The sequence below is a fragment of the Zingiber officinale genome, chromosome 1B, assembly GCF_018446385.1.
Source record: "Zingiber officinale cultivar Zhangliang chromosome 1B, Zo_v1.1, whole genome shotgun sequence".
NCBI classification, from domain to species: domain Eukaryota; kingdom Viridiplantae; phylum Streptophyta; class Magnoliopsida; order Zingiberales; family Zingiberaceae; genus Zingiber; species Zingiber officinale.
The window spans coordinates 139,734,587-139,751,452 of NC_055986.1; the positions used below are offsets into that span (position 1 = coordinate 139,734,587).

The 16,866-nt window shown below is 42.5% G+C and overlaps 1 protein-coding gene across 1 annotated transcript; it reads left to right on the forward strand.

Annotated features, from left to right (window-relative positions):
• The first annotated feature begins 1,107 nt into the window (after positions 1–1,107).
• Positions 1,108–2,690, forward strand: LOC122042722 (alpha-amylase isozyme 3C-like). The gene is made up of 4 exons (XM_042603016.1): positions 1,108–1,182; positions 1,308–1,440; positions 1,521–2,329; positions 2,439–2,690. The coding sequence occupies exons 1-4, from the start codon at positions 1,108–1,110 to the stop codon at positions 2,688–2,690; spliced, it is 1,269 nt and encodes a 422-aa protein (XP_042458950.1).
• Positions 2,691–16,866: the final 14,176 nt, after the last annotated feature.

Here is a 16,866-nt window from a genome sequence, read left to right on the forward strand (position 1 = left end):
GTAAAGTAGGAGTTGTGTCCATCAGAAGTGAAGGATTGAACCTTAGGGGTCCGACCGGAGCTGGGGACCGACCGGGAGTAGACCCAAAGCAGTAATCGCGAGGCACAGGAAGTTGTCCCAGAAGATCCGATCGGCTATTGCGACCAGTCGGTTGGGAACTAAGAGCAGTGACCCTAAGGTAGGGGGGCCAAGTTCCAGGAAAATGGTCCGTTCAGATACATACTCCTCAACCTTGATTGCCACCTTCTTTTAACCAATGTTTTGAAAATCAGACTGGTCACTGAACCGATGAGGTGATCAGGTTGAGGTTTTTGAGGTTCGACCGGTCGAACCGATGGTTCAACCATGCTTCAATAATTAAAAATCATGCTATATATATATATATATATATCATGCTTCAATCCTGGTTGAACCGGCGGTTTTGACCGATTATGCCCGTATTTGAGAGGTTTTGACCGATTTTGATCAATTTTTTTATTTTTTCGGCTTTGATGATTGACCGGACCGGATCAAGGACCGATTCTCAGTTCGGCCGGTTGGACTGGCCGGTCCGGTCCGATTTTCTCAACACTACTTTTAACTTTTGATCATCACATCACCTTGACTATTGACCTCACACTATCCCTAGGCCACCCACTAACGTAGTATCACTACTCATGTAATCAATGTTTCTTCCCAAATGAATAATAATTATTTTCGAGATAAATTAGATTTGATTAATAACTTCAATCGTATAAAGTTTCATTAAGTTTAATTCTATTTTTCTTTACTAAAAACCATAACTATCTAATAGCTTTCTTATTTCTCATTCTTCTACGCACGACACTAACAATTCAAATTCTTTTGTCATTATATTTCGATCGTCCTAATTAATTCCATCCAAATAAAAACAATGCTTGGGGAGAACTTGCGATCGGCCCATGATTTAGTTAGTAACAAATTAGATTATATACCTTCTCTATCTTCTCTTCCTCACAAGAATACAAAAACACTTTTTGACATAATTAATTTGATCATTTGACTCTGCCCTACTTCTCTTACTATATAAACCCGCCATTTTTTTCATTCACAATCATCCCCTTCCTCTCCATCTCTCCCATTTCAGAGATGAAGAGCCTCCTTTTGACCTTACTAGGGTTTCTTCTTCTTCCAAATTTAGCTTTGTCTCAGCTCCTCTTTCAGGTACTGTAAATCTTCTCCGAAAAGATAGATAAATTTTGCTTCTGATTATTAATTACTTAAATGATTCATATATATCTATATTAGGGTTTCTGATAACAAAACTGATGAACATATATATAATGCAGGGCTTCAACTGGGAGTCATGGAGGCAGCAAGGTGGCTGGTACAACTTCTTGAAGGACAAAGTGCCCGATATCGCGAGCGCAGGAGTCACCCATGTGTGGCTACCTCCCCCTTCGCACTCGGTTAGCGAGCAAGGTCCGTTGTACGCTAGTTTAATTAATTAATTCGTTGCAGCCTCGAAATGAATTTCACTTTAGTGATTATATACGCCGTAGGTTACATGCCCGGGAGGTTGTACGACTTGGACGCTTCCAGGTACGGGAACCTAAACGAGCTCAAGTCGGTCGTCGACGCGTTCCATGGCAAGGGCATCAAATGCGTCGCCGACATCGTCATAAATCACCGGTGCGCCGACAAGAAGGACGACAGAGGGATTTGGTGCGTCTTCGAGGGCGGCACCGCCGACAGCCGCCTCGACTGGGGTCCCCACATGATCTGCCGCGACGACACCGAGTACTCCGACGGCACCGGCAACCTCGACACCGGCGCCGGCTTCGCAGCGGCTCCCGACATCGACCACCTCAACGTGCAAGTCCAGCGGGAGCTCGCTGCTTGGCTGAACTGGTTGAAGAGCGACGGCGTCGGCTTCGACGGATGGAGGCTCGACTTCGCCAAGGGATACTCTTCGAACATCGCGAAGATATACGTGCAACAAACGCAGCCGGATCTCGCGGTGGCGGAGGTCTGGAGTCCGCTGGCGTACGGCGGCGACGGGAAGCCGGAGTACGATCAGGACGGCCACCGTCAGGAGCTGGTGAATTGGGCTCAGCAGGTCGGGGGCAGTTCGACGGCGTTCGATTTCACGACGAAGGGGGTTCTGCAGGCGGCGGTGGAAGGCGAGCTGTGGAGGATGCGCGATCCGCAGGGGAAGGCGCCAGGGATGATCGGGTGGCTGCCGGAGAAGGCGGTGACGTTCGTCGACAACCACGACACCGGTTCGACGCAGAAGGCGTGGCCTTTTCCTTCGGATAAGGTCATGCAGGGCTACGCTTACATCCTCACGCATCCAGGAATTCCATCCATTGTAAGCACTGCATGCGCTACTGATCGATTATTGAATCGATCGATCGATCGATCAACACCACATTTTCAACTATATTATAAGCAATTGATATTTACTTCTCGTTTTACAGTTCTACGATCATATGTTTGATTGGGGGCTGAAGGAGCAGATATCGCAATTGGTTACGATAAGAAGCCGAAATGGGATTCGACCGAATAGCACGCTGAACATCTTGGCCTCTGATGCCGATCTCTATTTGGCGATGATCGACGGAAAAGTAATCGCAAAGATTGGAACGAGATTTGATGTCGGGAAGCTTGTCCCGCCCAACTTCCATGTTGTTGCTTCTGGGGAAGATTACGCTGTGTGGGAGAAGAAGTGAAGGCTAGTAGCTCTGCATCTTGAAGCTAGCTACTTTGCCATGGTGCAATTTATACTTGAATAAGAATTTCGTGTGAGAATGATATGGATTAATATTCGATCAATAGATTACTAATTTATGAAAGTACTTATTTTGTTAATTTGTTCATAAGTAATTTTCATAGCTAGAGAGTACGATGGGATCAGGGGAAAGAGCGGCCCTTTGTACCCACCAAGTATATAACGACACCACGACACCTTGGGACGCGGTAAGAATTTGGACCGATTTTGTGCTTTCCTAAATCCCCAAGAGAAACTTAAGCGCCGGATGGACCTCTCGTCCCAGCTGTCTCCTTTGTGTAATATGGGACGATTGATTCCGACTCCATAGCAGATTTTAATAGAGTATTTAAGATCGCGTAAAATTTATAAACACGTCCATTTGACAAATCATCACTCATACAATCAAATGACTCCTTTCCAATTCACATCAAATGTACGTCTGTGATTCGGTCCGACATCAAAGATGAGGAGGAGGCCACCGATGGATCGGAGGGACTGACGAAGGATCGGAGCTCGCTGGGTTGAGTCTATGATTAAAGAGAGTTAGTATGGGCACATTGGTGGATTTTAACGGTCATATTCCTACGTTCAAGTCGTCCAATGATAAAAGGAAAAAATAAAAAATACAAAAGATGGTTTTAATTAAAGGCAGATGGAAATTGATTTGTGCCTACCAATATTTTGAAAAGCGGACCGGTCACTAAACCTATGAGATTATCGGGTCGAGATTTTTAAAGTTTGACCAGTCGAATGGGTGGTTCAACCGTGTTATATATATATATATATAGACAGAGAGTATTGATATCCTGCGCGACGTGCACAGTGCGCGACTGTCCGCGTTGCGTAGGATATCAGCCTTTTTTTTCTTTTTTATTTTTTTTTAATTTTTGAATTAAAAAATAATTAAAATATTTTTTAAAATTTTATTTCTAGGATTCATGTTTCCCAATTGGGTTATAATTTGTAAGTTATTTTCTTTTTTTAAGAGTTTACCTCTAGGTTTAGATTTTTCAATTGGGTTATAGTATTTAGTAAAAAAAATTAAAAATGAAATAAATTTAAGTATTTATAGAGTATTGTAATATGTTTAGGGGATATATTCATGGATTAAAGATTTATATATAAGGAAATATTAATTTTTTTAATTCAAAAATTAAAAAAAAAGAAAAAAAAAAAAAAAAGCTGATATCCTGTGCGACGCGCACCGTCACGCACTGTGCACATCGCGTATATATATATATATATATCATGCTTCCATAATTAAAAAGCATGCTTCAATCTTAAACCTACGATTTTGACCGATTTGGAGCGGTTTTGATCGGTTTTAAACGGTTTTGACCGATTTTATTATTTTTTTTCAGCTTTAATGGGTGCTCGGACCGGACCAAGAGCCGATTCGCGGTTCAACCGGTCAGACCGGCCGGTTCGGTCTAATTTTCTAAACATTGGTGTCTACTAGCACCGGCCGAGACGATCTCTCTTTTATATCTTTACCCTAGAAGAAAAAATGGATCTCACGTTCTCCACTTGTCCCATGTTTGGATTGAGGGGATGTCTCACTCATATACGTTCTTCATGTTCTTAGCCACGTGGCCTCTACTTAGGCACCGAGAGACCAGGGTCTCGAAGTTGGGAGTTGAGTGTCCAATGACATCGGTCTCGGAGCCAGGAGTTGAGTGTTGAATGACATTGGTCTCGGAGCTGGGAGTCGAGTGCAGAATAGCATTACTCTTAGAGTCGGGAGTTGAGTGCCGAATGACGTTGGTCTCGGAGCCAGGAGTTGGGTGCTGAATGATGATGGTCTCGGAGCCGAGAGTTAAGCACCAAATGACATTGGTCTCAGAGTCTAGCGGTGAGTGCCCTCTTATTAGGATATAACTCGAAGGGCCTAGGCTCGGATCTGACCTCGACTAAGTTTGGTCTCTTTTGACTTCTGCTCTAAAGTCAGTTGACTATTGACCTCTAAGTGCCACGTGGATGTTGACTAATCTTTAGTATCATGAGTTTCTTATGGAATTTAAGAGCATTCATGTAACGACCTGCCTCCTACTAGCTAGGCTGCGAAGCCGATCGCTACATTATGATGTGCTGGATTATTAATGCGGAATGAAAACTGGCTAATTTAAAATTTTACTGAACTAAATGCTGTAAAGTTTAACTTAGTGTTCTGGGTGTACATAGGAGTTGTACACATGCTAGGGGAGGTGTTTACAACTGATAATAAACTTCGGATCGATCCACAGACCGATCTACTGATACTGGCACGGTAGGAAACTTCGGATCGTTCAACCGACCGATCCAAAAACCACACTGCAATCCTGTACGCTGCTGGATCGGTCTGCCGACCGATCCAGCTGGTCCCTGATCGGTCAATGAGACCGATCAATGGCTTACTGATCGGTCTGCTGACCGATCAGTGAGCCGCGACCCAGCTCCCGATCGATCCACGGATCGATCAGGGAACGAATCAGAGACTTCCTGATCGGTCTGCTGACTGATCAGGGGTTTCTGATTTCGTATCAGGCCCCTGATATCAGCACTGATGCGTGCCAAAGTCATTACACAACACTATAAAAGCTAAGAGAAACATTCTACTAGGTAATGGCTAACATACTAAACATGATTAAGGCATAGAATACTAATTCATGGCATGTAAACATATGGAAACCAAAACTAACAAGGTTTTAAACTGTTCTCTTGCTAACTAACAGAAACATAAGATAACGCTTGCTATAAGTACTAATGCATACTGAACACGTTCTAATGCATAATAAAATAAAACTAGATCCCTAGGATCTTTATTCCAGTTCCTTCCACACACATCTTGATCTGCATTGACCTCCAGCCTCCACTGCTAGTCCATTTCCCTTTTACCTGTATCTGCAGTATAAGGAAAATAGTATCTGTAAGCTAAAAAGCTTAGTAAGAAATCATCTACCTCACTAAAACATGCATACGATGCAATTATGATTTTAAATCATGCTGTTTGAAAGGATATGCTAAGTATACTGAATAAACTAAACATGGCATGACATATAAGCATACAATCATGGCATATCTAAAGCTGAACATGATATCAATCACATGGTATCAATGAAGAACTAAGCTGATACTAAAAACTGAGCTAAGCTAATACTGAGCTACTGCTAGGACTGTACTGAATTCACGAACTAATTTGTGAAAGGTTTTAACCATATACATATAGTAAGTGAAAATACTAAGCATGCTGCTGATGGGCCCTGTGCGCGCATCCCTAACTAGACCCGGGATTGCAAGTTCCGAATCTAGTAGGGTTTACTAGGTTAGCTAAACCTAGGGACGACTATGGGAGCCCAACCCAACGGATATCTAATCTAGTACAGTGCCACTAAAAAGTAAAATACTGAAATAGCTAATACTATTTTGCTGAATCTAGGTTATCTGAACCTAGAATTAGGTTGTCTGAACCTAGAGGTGACTGTGGGAGCCCACCCATTTGGACATCTAGTCTCGTAAAAGCTGAAATAAAAACTGATTATGCTAATTAACATGTTCTATGGCATTTAACTAAATGCCCACTGTATCATAAGGCTGTGCTAGGCATTTTGTCGAGCATTTGGCGCTCTCTAACTCTCCTCTCGATCAGGGAGACCACCTCTAGGCACCCAGCAACGTCTAAACCCCTATCTACAGAGGATACACGTGCTCGGCCCATCTAGAGATGCTCACTAATCCCTAAATCTGTGAAAAGAGTTAAAATACACACTATATGTTGACAAAATTCAATAAAACTAATCTAATGTATAAAAGAAAACACGCGAGAGCTACTTATACTGCAGGTGAGGGGTTTCTTCCCTCGTATGCTAATTTCCTTACAATTCTATTCGCTAGAATTCCGGTGGAGACGACTCCTCGACGATCTTCTCGCGTCTACGTGTTCCTCTCGCAGAGGGGAGCGTCCTCGTGTCCGAGATGTCACCGGAAGGCACTCCTATGGCCCTAGGGATGAAACCCTAGGCTTGCTTGGGTGTTGGCGCCGAGAGAAGGAAGGAGAAGAGGGGGTCGGCGTGAGTTAGGGTGAGGAGAAGAAAGTTGTCGAACCAAACTCTAAAATAAATCAAACCCAACCTAACTCTTCTATTTATATTAAGTGGATAATTGAACCCAACTCAATTATAAATATATTTGATTCTCCTTTCTCTCAGAACGGCCCTGCTGGGTTCATCGGTTACTAAGGCTAACTAAAGGTTTAGCGGACCCGAGAAGTCCCGGGTTCGATTCCCGCTTAAACCATTTTACTTTTCTATTCATTTTTGATACTTCTGATACTCTAAAAATTTCAGAAAAATATCTAATAATTCCAGAAAAATCATAGAATATTCCTAAAATAGGTTTGAGAATTTTTGGGCGTTACAATCCCCCATACCTTATAAAAAGTTCGTCCTCGAACTTAGAATAATTCTGGGTACTTCTATCTCATGCTGACTTCTGTCTCCCAAGTTGCCTCTTCTGCTGTGTGACTGTGCCAAATAACTTTGACTAATGGTACTTCCTTGTTCCGCAATTTCTTAACTGCTCGGTCTATTATCTGAATAGGCCGACTATCATAGCTGAGGTCTTCGCGGATCTGTACCGACTGGGGCTCAATCACCTGGGTGGCATCTGGGGTATGCTTCTTCAGCATAGAGACATGAAATACGTTGTGGACAGCTGACTTTTCCTGGGGTAGCTCTAGCTCATATGCTACCTTGCCCACTCTTCTGCTGATAAGGTATAGTCCCACATATCTGGGACTAAGTTTGCCCTTCTTCCCAAAACGCATCACTCCCTTCATGGGAGCTACTCTGAGGAACACTGTATCCCCGACTGAAAACTCTAAGGGTCGTTGTGTATCGGCATAGCTTTTCTGGCGCGGTCTCTATCCTCTGGCGGATCTGTTGTATAGTTGTTGTGGTATCTGCCTGAAGTTCTAGTTCTTTCTGTTCACCACTCTCATACCAGTGATTGGAGATCTACACCTCCGCCCATAGAGAGCCTCGTAAGGTGCCATGCCGATAGTGGCACGATAGCTATTGTTGTATGCAAATTCTGCTAAGCTCGGATATTTGCACCAACTTCCTTGAAGTCTAGGGCACTCGGAGCATATCTTGATACGATTTACTCGCTCAGTCGACCATCATGCGAGGATGGAATCTTGTCTTGAACTTTAACTTAGTGCCCAATTGTACACACTCCCGGAAGTGTGATGTGAATCTGCTGTCTATCCGAAATGATGGTTCGTGGGACTCCATGTAGTCGGACGATCTCCGGAGATACAACTGAGCTAGCTTCTCCATGGAGTAGGATATCTTGATAGCTAAGAGGTGGGCTGATTTAGTCAACTGTCGACTATTACCCGGATGGCGTCAAAACCATTCGTGGTTCGGGCGGTCCACTATGAAATCCATAGAGATATCCTCCCACTTCTATTCGGAATCATATAGGTTGCGAACTCCTCTGATCGTGATGTTACGCCTTGACCCTCGGCGGTGAGATGCTAACATATCTGGCGATGTCTCGCTCATCCCGGGCCACCAAAAATGGTTCTTCGGGTCTTGATACATTTTGGTGGAACCTGGATGCATCGCATAGGGAGTCTTGTGAGCCTCATCTAAAATCATCCTCGTAGCTCCTCCTCTGGAAACAGAGTCCATCACCAAAATACAACACCCGCTATCGGACACTCAATTCTCTACTTTCTGATTCGCTAGCCCTTGCTTGATTTTCTGAATTTCGTGGTCCTTCCTGAGCTGGCTGAATATCACCAAGCAAGGTAGACTCTAAGGTCATAGTAGAGGCTGTCCAACGATGAGTTCGAGACCGAAATCTACGATCTCTCCGTAGGGGCGGTGACATGGCTGTAAGAGATAATAAGGTAGCACTGGATTTTTCTGCTAAGTGCGTCGGCTACGTTATTGGCTTTCCCTGGATGGTAGAGGATGTCTATATCGTAGTCTTTGACCATTTCAAGTCATCTCTACTGTCGCATGTTCAGATCCTTCCGAGTGAAGAAGTACTTCAGACTCCGATGATCTGTATACACTCTGCCGAGCTCCATATAAGTAATGTCTCCAAATTTTGAGAGTGAACACTCTGCAAGCTCAAGGTCATGAGTAGGGTAATTCTTCTCATAATCCTTGAGTTGTCTGGAGGCATAGGCGATCACCTTGCCGTTTGCATCGATTGCTCTTAGTCCCAACTTAGAGGCATCACTATAGATGTCAAAGGCTGCTGGTGTTGTCTGGTAGAGCCAAAATGGGAGCGATGGTCAATCTCCTTTTAGCTCACTGAAGCTCCTTTCCTCATCCTTTGAAATTTCCTATTCTTTCTAAGAGCAGTGGGGAGGCTATCCCGGAGAAGTCCTCTACAAACTTTATGTAATATCCTGCTAATCCCGAAAGCTCATGATTTCATTGGCGTTCTTAGGTCTCTTCCAGTTACTTACTGCTTCTATCTTGCTGGGATCTACCATAATACCATCCTTTGAGATGATGTGACCCAGGAAGGACACATGATCTAGCCAAAATTCACATTTCGTGAACTTGGCGTATAGCTGGTTCTGCTGAAGGGTCTGCAATACTAGTTTCAGGTGCTCTGAGTGTTCTTCCTGAGTTCCTGAGTAGATAAGAATGTCATCGATAAACACAATAACAAACTTATCTAAATACTCCCTGAATACTCTGTTCATGAGATCCATGAATGTAGCTGGAGCATTGGTCACGCCAAAGGGCATGACTACGAACTCGTAGTGTCCGTATCTGGTTCTGAATGTTGTCTTGGGTATATCCCCTTCTTTAACCTTCACTTGATGATAACCTGATCAGAGATCTATCTTAGAGAACACTGTTGCTCCCTTCAGCTGGTCGAACAGGTCATCGATTCTGGGAAGGGGATACCTGTTCTTGATCGTGACTTGGTTCAGTGATCTGTAGTCTATGCACAGTCGCATGCTTCCATCCTTCTTCTTCACGAACAATATAGGCGCTCCCCATGTTGAATGACTCGGGCGTATGAAACCCTTGTCAAGCAGCTCCTGTAGTTCCTTCAGTTCTGCTGGAGCCATGCGATAAGGCGCTTTGGAGATAGGGTTTGTACCGGGAATGAGCTCTATCTCAAGGTCAATCTCCCTGTCTGGTGCTAAGCCTGGTAACTCTTCAAGGAAGACTGCTGGGTAGTCACATACGACTCGAACCTCTGCTAGCTGTTGGTTCTTGTCCTGGCTGGCGTTGACTACGTGTGCTAGGAATCCTGTACATCCTGAATCCAGTAGCTTCTGTGCTTTCATAGCTGAGAGAAACTTCTTGGCCTTTCTCTTTGGTTCCCCGCTGTATTCAAATTGCACTGCCGCTTCAGGTTGGAAGATGACTTTCTGTTTACGGCACTCTATGGTAGCACCGTATCTGATCAGAAAGTTCATTCCAAAGATAACGTCATAGTCGGTCATCTCTAGCACTATCAGATCATAAAAGAGCTCTCTGTCTGCTATAATGACCGGCACTGCTCTGAGCCAGTGCGTGGATGTCATGATCTCTCCTGAAGGTAGTGCCATCAAAAACTGACCACTGAGTACCTCTGAGGGTATTTCTAATTTTTCTCAGAACATCCTGGCTATATATGAATGGGTTGCCCCAATATGAAATAGAACAGTAGCACTATACTGTAAAATGCTAATCTGACCTGTGACAACTGTCGAGGCATTGGCTACGTCCTCTCTGGTGAGTGAGTAGATCTCGCATTCGCCATCGCTGGAGGGGCTTCTAATCTGCCCTGGATGATAAGTGGACCTTCTAGAGCAGCCTGCATCTGATATAACTGAGCTGGCTGGCCTGCATACTGAATCTGCTGTGGCTGAGGAAGACCGGTCTTGTTCGGGCACTGCTTGGCCATGTTCCCTTCTTGTCCACATTCAAAGCATCCTCGTGTGCCCTTGCGACAAACCCCTGGGTGGAATTTCCCACAAGTAGCACACTTTGGATAACTGGGTCGCTTGCTAGATGGTCCTCCTTTTGGGTCACTCCCTAATTTGCGCTTGCTGTTGGAGTTCCCTTTCCAGTTAGAGCTGTGGTCTTGCTGTTTTTGAGTGTGAGAGTTTCCTTGGCCTTTGGACTCTGAGGAGACTTGCTTCTGCTGCTTTATGCTGTTCTGGCAATGCTCTGTGGTCAAGGCACTGCTCACTAACTCCTCCGTGGTTTGTGGCCTATGTATGCCACCAGCCACGTTCATTGCTATCTCTGGCCTCAGCATCTTGAGCATCAACAGGATTCGTTCCTTCTCTGTGCTGACTAGCTCTGGGCATAGACGAGCCAACCTGTTGAATTTCTTCACGACTTCCTCAACTGAAAGGTTGCTCTGATGAAACTCAGTGAACTCGTCGTAGTGGCGGTTTGTAACCCGTATGTGAAAGAACTCCTCGAAGTCAGCCCATGACATCTGATTCATTGGGCGCTTCGTTCTGATTCTTTCCCACCACATGCGTGCGTCTCCTGTCAGGCAGAAGGAGGCACACTTCACCTTCTCGTGTTCTGGCCAGTCCAGAAGCTCCATCGTGCTCTCCAGTGTTTTGAACCAGGCTTGTGCATCCCATGGTTCACTAGTGCTTGAGAAGTTCTCTGGCTTGACTCGCTGCAACTGGATCAGATAGGCTTCCTTTCTTGGCTTAGTTGCTGGGACTGCTGGTGCTGGTACTGGTGCTAGCGCTGGCGCTGTAGGCTGGGCTGGTGGAACCTCTAAGACTTCTGGAGTCGTCAGGTTCGGTTCCGGGGTGACTGTGGGGGTACTCTGCTGATTAGCCACCAACGCTGTAAGGTCTGGGGGAGGCACTGAACTGCCTGCCTCTTGCTGGGGCTCAGTAGCTAGTGCCATTTTAGCTGGGCGTCCTCGTGCCATTGCTAAAGACATAGAGGACAGAACATGAATAACTATTACAATCATAATTGTATAACTATCGTTATCATGTTATATACTATCACATACTATCATGCAGCAGTTTATCTATAAACATGATCTATAACAAGGAAACAGAAAGCATAAATAAAGTAGAGTATTCTTACTTGGAAGCTGCAGGTTCAATGCTGATGTGTGTGTAGGAAGTATGGAACTTGGCTCTGATACCACTATGTAACGACCCGCCTCCTACTAGCTAGGCTGCGAAGCCGATCGCTACATTATGCTGTGCTGGACTATTAATGCGGAATGAAAACTGGCTAATTTAAAATTTTACTGAACTAAATGCTGTAAAGTTTAACTTAGTGTTCTGGGTGTACCTAGGAGTTGTACACATGCTAGGGGAGGTGTTTACAACTGATAATAAACTTCGGATCGATCCACAGACCGATCTACTGATACTGGCACGGTAGGAAACTCCGGATCGTTCAACCGACCGATCCATAAACTACACTACAATCCTGTACGCTGCTGGATCGGTCTGCCGACCGATCAGTGGCTTACTGATCGGTCTGCTGACCGATCAGTGAGCCATTTTTTCGCGACCCAGCTCCTGATCGATCCACGGATCGATCAGAGACTCCCTGATCGGTCTGCTGACCGATCAGGGGTTTCTGATTTCGTATCAGGCCCCTGACATCAGCACTGATGCGTGCCAAAGTCATTACACAACACTATAAAAGCTAAGAGAAACATTCTACTAGGTAATGACTAACATACTAAACATGATTAAGGCATAGAATACTAATTCATGGCATGTAAACATATGGAAACCAAAACTAACAAGGTTTTAAACTGTTCTCTTGCTAACTAACAGAAACATAAGATAACGCTTGCTATAAGTACTAATGCATACTGAACACGTTCTAATGCATAATAAAATAAAACTAGATCCCTAGGATCTTTATTCCAGTTCCTTCCACACACATCTTGATCTGCATTGACCTCCAGCCTCCACTGCTAGTCCATTTTCCTTTTACCTGTATCTGCAGTATAAGGAAAATAGTATCTGTAAGCTAAAAAGCTTAGTAAGAAATCATCTACCTCACTAAAACATGCATACGATGCAATTATGATTTTAAATCATGCTGTTTGAAAGGATATGCTAAGTATACTGAATAAACTAAACATGGCATGACATATAAGCATACAATCATGGCATATCTAAAGCTGAACATGATATCAATCACATGGTATCAATGAAGAACTAAGCTGATACTAAAAACTGAGCTAAGCTAATACTGAGCTACTGCTAGGACTGTACTGAATTCACGAACTAATTTGTGAAAGGTTTTAACCATATACATATAGTAAGTGAAAATACTAAGCATGCTGCTGATGGGCCCTGACAACTGTACTTGCTGTGCGCGCATCCCTAACTAGACCCGGGATTGCAAGTTCCGAATCTAGTAGGGTTTACTAGGTTAGCTAAACCTAGGAACGACTATGGGAGCCCAACCCAATGGATATGTAATCCAGTACAGTGCCACTGAAAAGTAAAATACTGAAATAGCTAATACTATTTTGCTGAATCTAGGGTATCTGAACCTAGAATTAGGTTGTCTGAACTTAGAGGCGACTGTGGGAGCCCACCCATTTGGACATCTAGTCTCGTAAAAGCTGAAATAAAACTGATCATGCTAATTAACATGTTCTATGACATTTAACTAAATGCCCACTGTATCATAAGGCTGTGCTAGGCATTTTGTCGAGCATTTGGCGCTCTCTAACTCTCCTCTCGATCAGGGAGACCACCTCTAGGCACCCAGCAGCGTCTAAACCCCTATCTACAGAGGATACACGTGCTCGGCCCATCTAGAGATGCTCACTAATCCCTAAATCTGTGAGAAGAGTTAAAATACACACTATATGCTGACAAAATTCAATAAAACTAATCTAATGCATAAAAGAAAACACGCGAGAGCTACTTATACTGCAGGTGAGGGGTTTCTTACCTCGTACGCTAATTTCCTTACAATTCTATTCGCTAGAATTCCGGTGGAGACGACTCCTCGACGATCTTCTCGCGTCTACGTGTTCCTCTCGCGGAGGGGAGCGTTCTCGTGTCCGAAATGTCACCGGAAGGCACTCCTATGGCCCTAGGGATGAAACCCTAGGCTTGCTTGGGTGTTGGCGCCGAGAGAAGGAAGGAGAAGAGGGGGTCGGCGTGAGTTAGGGTGAGGAGAAGAAAGTTGCCGAACCAAACTCTAAAATAAACCAAACCCAACCTAACTCTTCTATTTATATTAAGTGGATAATTGAACCCAACTCAATTATAAATATATTTGATTCTCCTTTCTCTCAGCACGGCCCTGCTGGGTTCACCGATTACTAAGGCTAACTAAAGGTTTAGCGGACCCGAGAGGTCCCGGGTTCGATTCCCGCTTAAACTATTTTACTTTTCTATTCATTTTTGCTACTTCCGATACTCTAAAAATTCTAGAAAAATATCTAATAATTCCAGAAAATCATAGAATATTCCTAAAATAGGTTTGAGAATTTTCGGGCGTTACAATTCAGATCAATTACCTTATCTGAAGATTTTATCCTAAATTTTGAATAGGGTAGATAAAAAACTTTTACTTCAGCTATCTTATCTATTCCCTAAATTTATATTTGACGAACAGTGATTATCTAAATTTAGGAAATGAACCCTCTATCTTAATAGTAAAATAATATTTCTTTTCAATATCTCTCTTTTCATGTATTCTTTTCAATCTCTCTCCTTTCACTTATTCTAAAAATATAATAATAAAAAATAGAAGAAAGAGAAGAAAATAATAAAAAATTAAAGATAATAGAAATTTTAAGGTAGTTGATGTAGTGTGTAGTGAAAAGTGATTGTCCAAATTTAATAAAATGAGTTATTTATCCTAAATTTTAGATATAGTGATAAAAAATTGATATAGATGCTCTAATAGAAAGTAGGAATCATACTGGACTAACTGGATAGTAGTGTCGGGTTCGAAATTGGGTTTCTGAGGTGGAACTGAACCATCATTCGATGCCTAGTAATCTACTAGATCTTACATCATGTAAAGCGCCTAATAACTAATAAGTGAAATAATTTCTGCATGGGATTAGGGGTGCAAATGAGCCGAATCGCTCGCAAGCTGCTCACAAGCAGTTCGATCAAAGCTCAACTTAAGCTTGGAGTTGACCGAGCGCGAGCCAAGCTCGGAGTTGACCGAGCTCCAGTCGATCTCGTAGTTGACCGAGCTTGAGCCGGCTCGTTTAATATTTTAGCCAAGCTCGAACCCATTTAATACTGGCTCGATGGCTCGTCGAACTTGTTCGAGCCAAGCTAATTCAGTATTTTAATATTTAAAATAATTTATATTTTAAAATTAAATAATAAATTAAGGAGGTGTTTATGATTAATCTATTTTATTAGGTAAGCAGATCGTTTGAAGGTTCGAATCACGTCCATGATTTGATAAATGACTACGGAAAAAAAAAATCAAATGACTCCTTCCAATTAAGGACAAATGGACGTCTGATTTAAAGTAAATTATTCTAAATATTTTCAGATCAAATTTAAGATTTAAATTATAATAGCTATAAGGTAATTGTTACACTGGGTAACAATTAGCTGTAAACTGTTATCCCTATTTTTTATATAGTCGGATAATGTTAATTTAAAATATAATAGATGTCCTGAAATCTCCTTTAAGTATTTTGCTTATTAAAATATTATTTTAATTAAGTTATTACTTTTTTTTTCACAAGTAAAATTAACATGATATTATTATAGAAGCCTATATATTATAACAACTACTTGTTAATTTCTACCCAATTTATTCAAAAATATTCATTTGAAATATATTAAATGTCATAGAGTCTTATTCATTTATTTTACTTATTAAAATAAATAAAATTAATATAAAATAATGACATTGTTATAGAAGCTACCAACCATATGCAAGATATTATAGTAACTACTTGCTAATTTTTACAATGTCGACTGTGATCTTCATTTGAAATGTAATAAGTATCATCGAGTGCTTTTAGGCTGCGTTTGGTAGCCTGTAATCTACCTTGTAATGTAATCCAGATTACATTACAAAGTCGATTATTTTGTTTGGTTTGATTTAAAACTTGTAATGTAATGTAATCTGGATTACAAAAAGTAGTGAAGATTTGTAATCTGGATTACAAAGCAAATGCTATGTAATCCGATTACATTACGATGTCATTGTTTCACCAAAATTTAAATGTCGAATATACCCCTAGTCTGTTGTCGACCGCCGCCCGCCACCGGTCGCCGACCTTCGTCGCCAGTCGCCGACCTTCGTCGTCGGTCACCGGCCGGTTGTCGGCCGGTCGCCGGCCGCCGGCAATCGGCCACCACTGTCGCTGCCAATCGTCGGCCGCCGATCGTCGTCCGCCACCGTTGCCCGCTGGTCGTCGCCCGCCTGCCGTCGCCCATCGCAGCCGATTGGCGAAGACGGTGGCCTGCTGCGGCGACCGACGGTGGCGGCGGTAGCTGGTTGCCGATGGCTACCGCAAACTCCGACAGAGGTGTGACGACCGCCGATAGAGGTCACAGGATATTTTTGTTATTTTATAATAATATGAATTACATGCCTTATAAAAAATAATGGATACCAAACAAAAGAATGTAATCACCTTTGTAATCAAAGATTACATACATTACATTACCAAACGTAGTAATGTAATCAAGATTACATTACATTACATTACAAATTTGATTACATTACAAGCTAGATTACATTACACCCAATCAAACATAGCCTTAGTTTATTTTGCTCATTGAAATATTATTTAAACCAGATTATTATATTGCTCTCTAATAAACTAATAATGATATTGCTATAGAAATTAACAACCAACTATTATATGTTATAGCAACTAACAATCAACTGCTACATTTTAGAATAACTACCTATCGACTGTTCGAATAGTTCACTACAAAAAAACCCTGGAATAGTGAGAGATTTACTAACATAATGTATTTTCGTCGATATCCTCCAACCGAATATTATTTTTGTTAGAGACCTTTGACGAAAGTCGAATTCCGTTGGGAAAGCTTCCATCCAACATTCTTATTTGAAGATACAAACAGAAATACAATTCAGTCGGAAAGAGATTTCTGACGAATTATTGTTTCTGTTAGGAAAGAAGAATCCACCGATGGAAAATAAACTTCCATC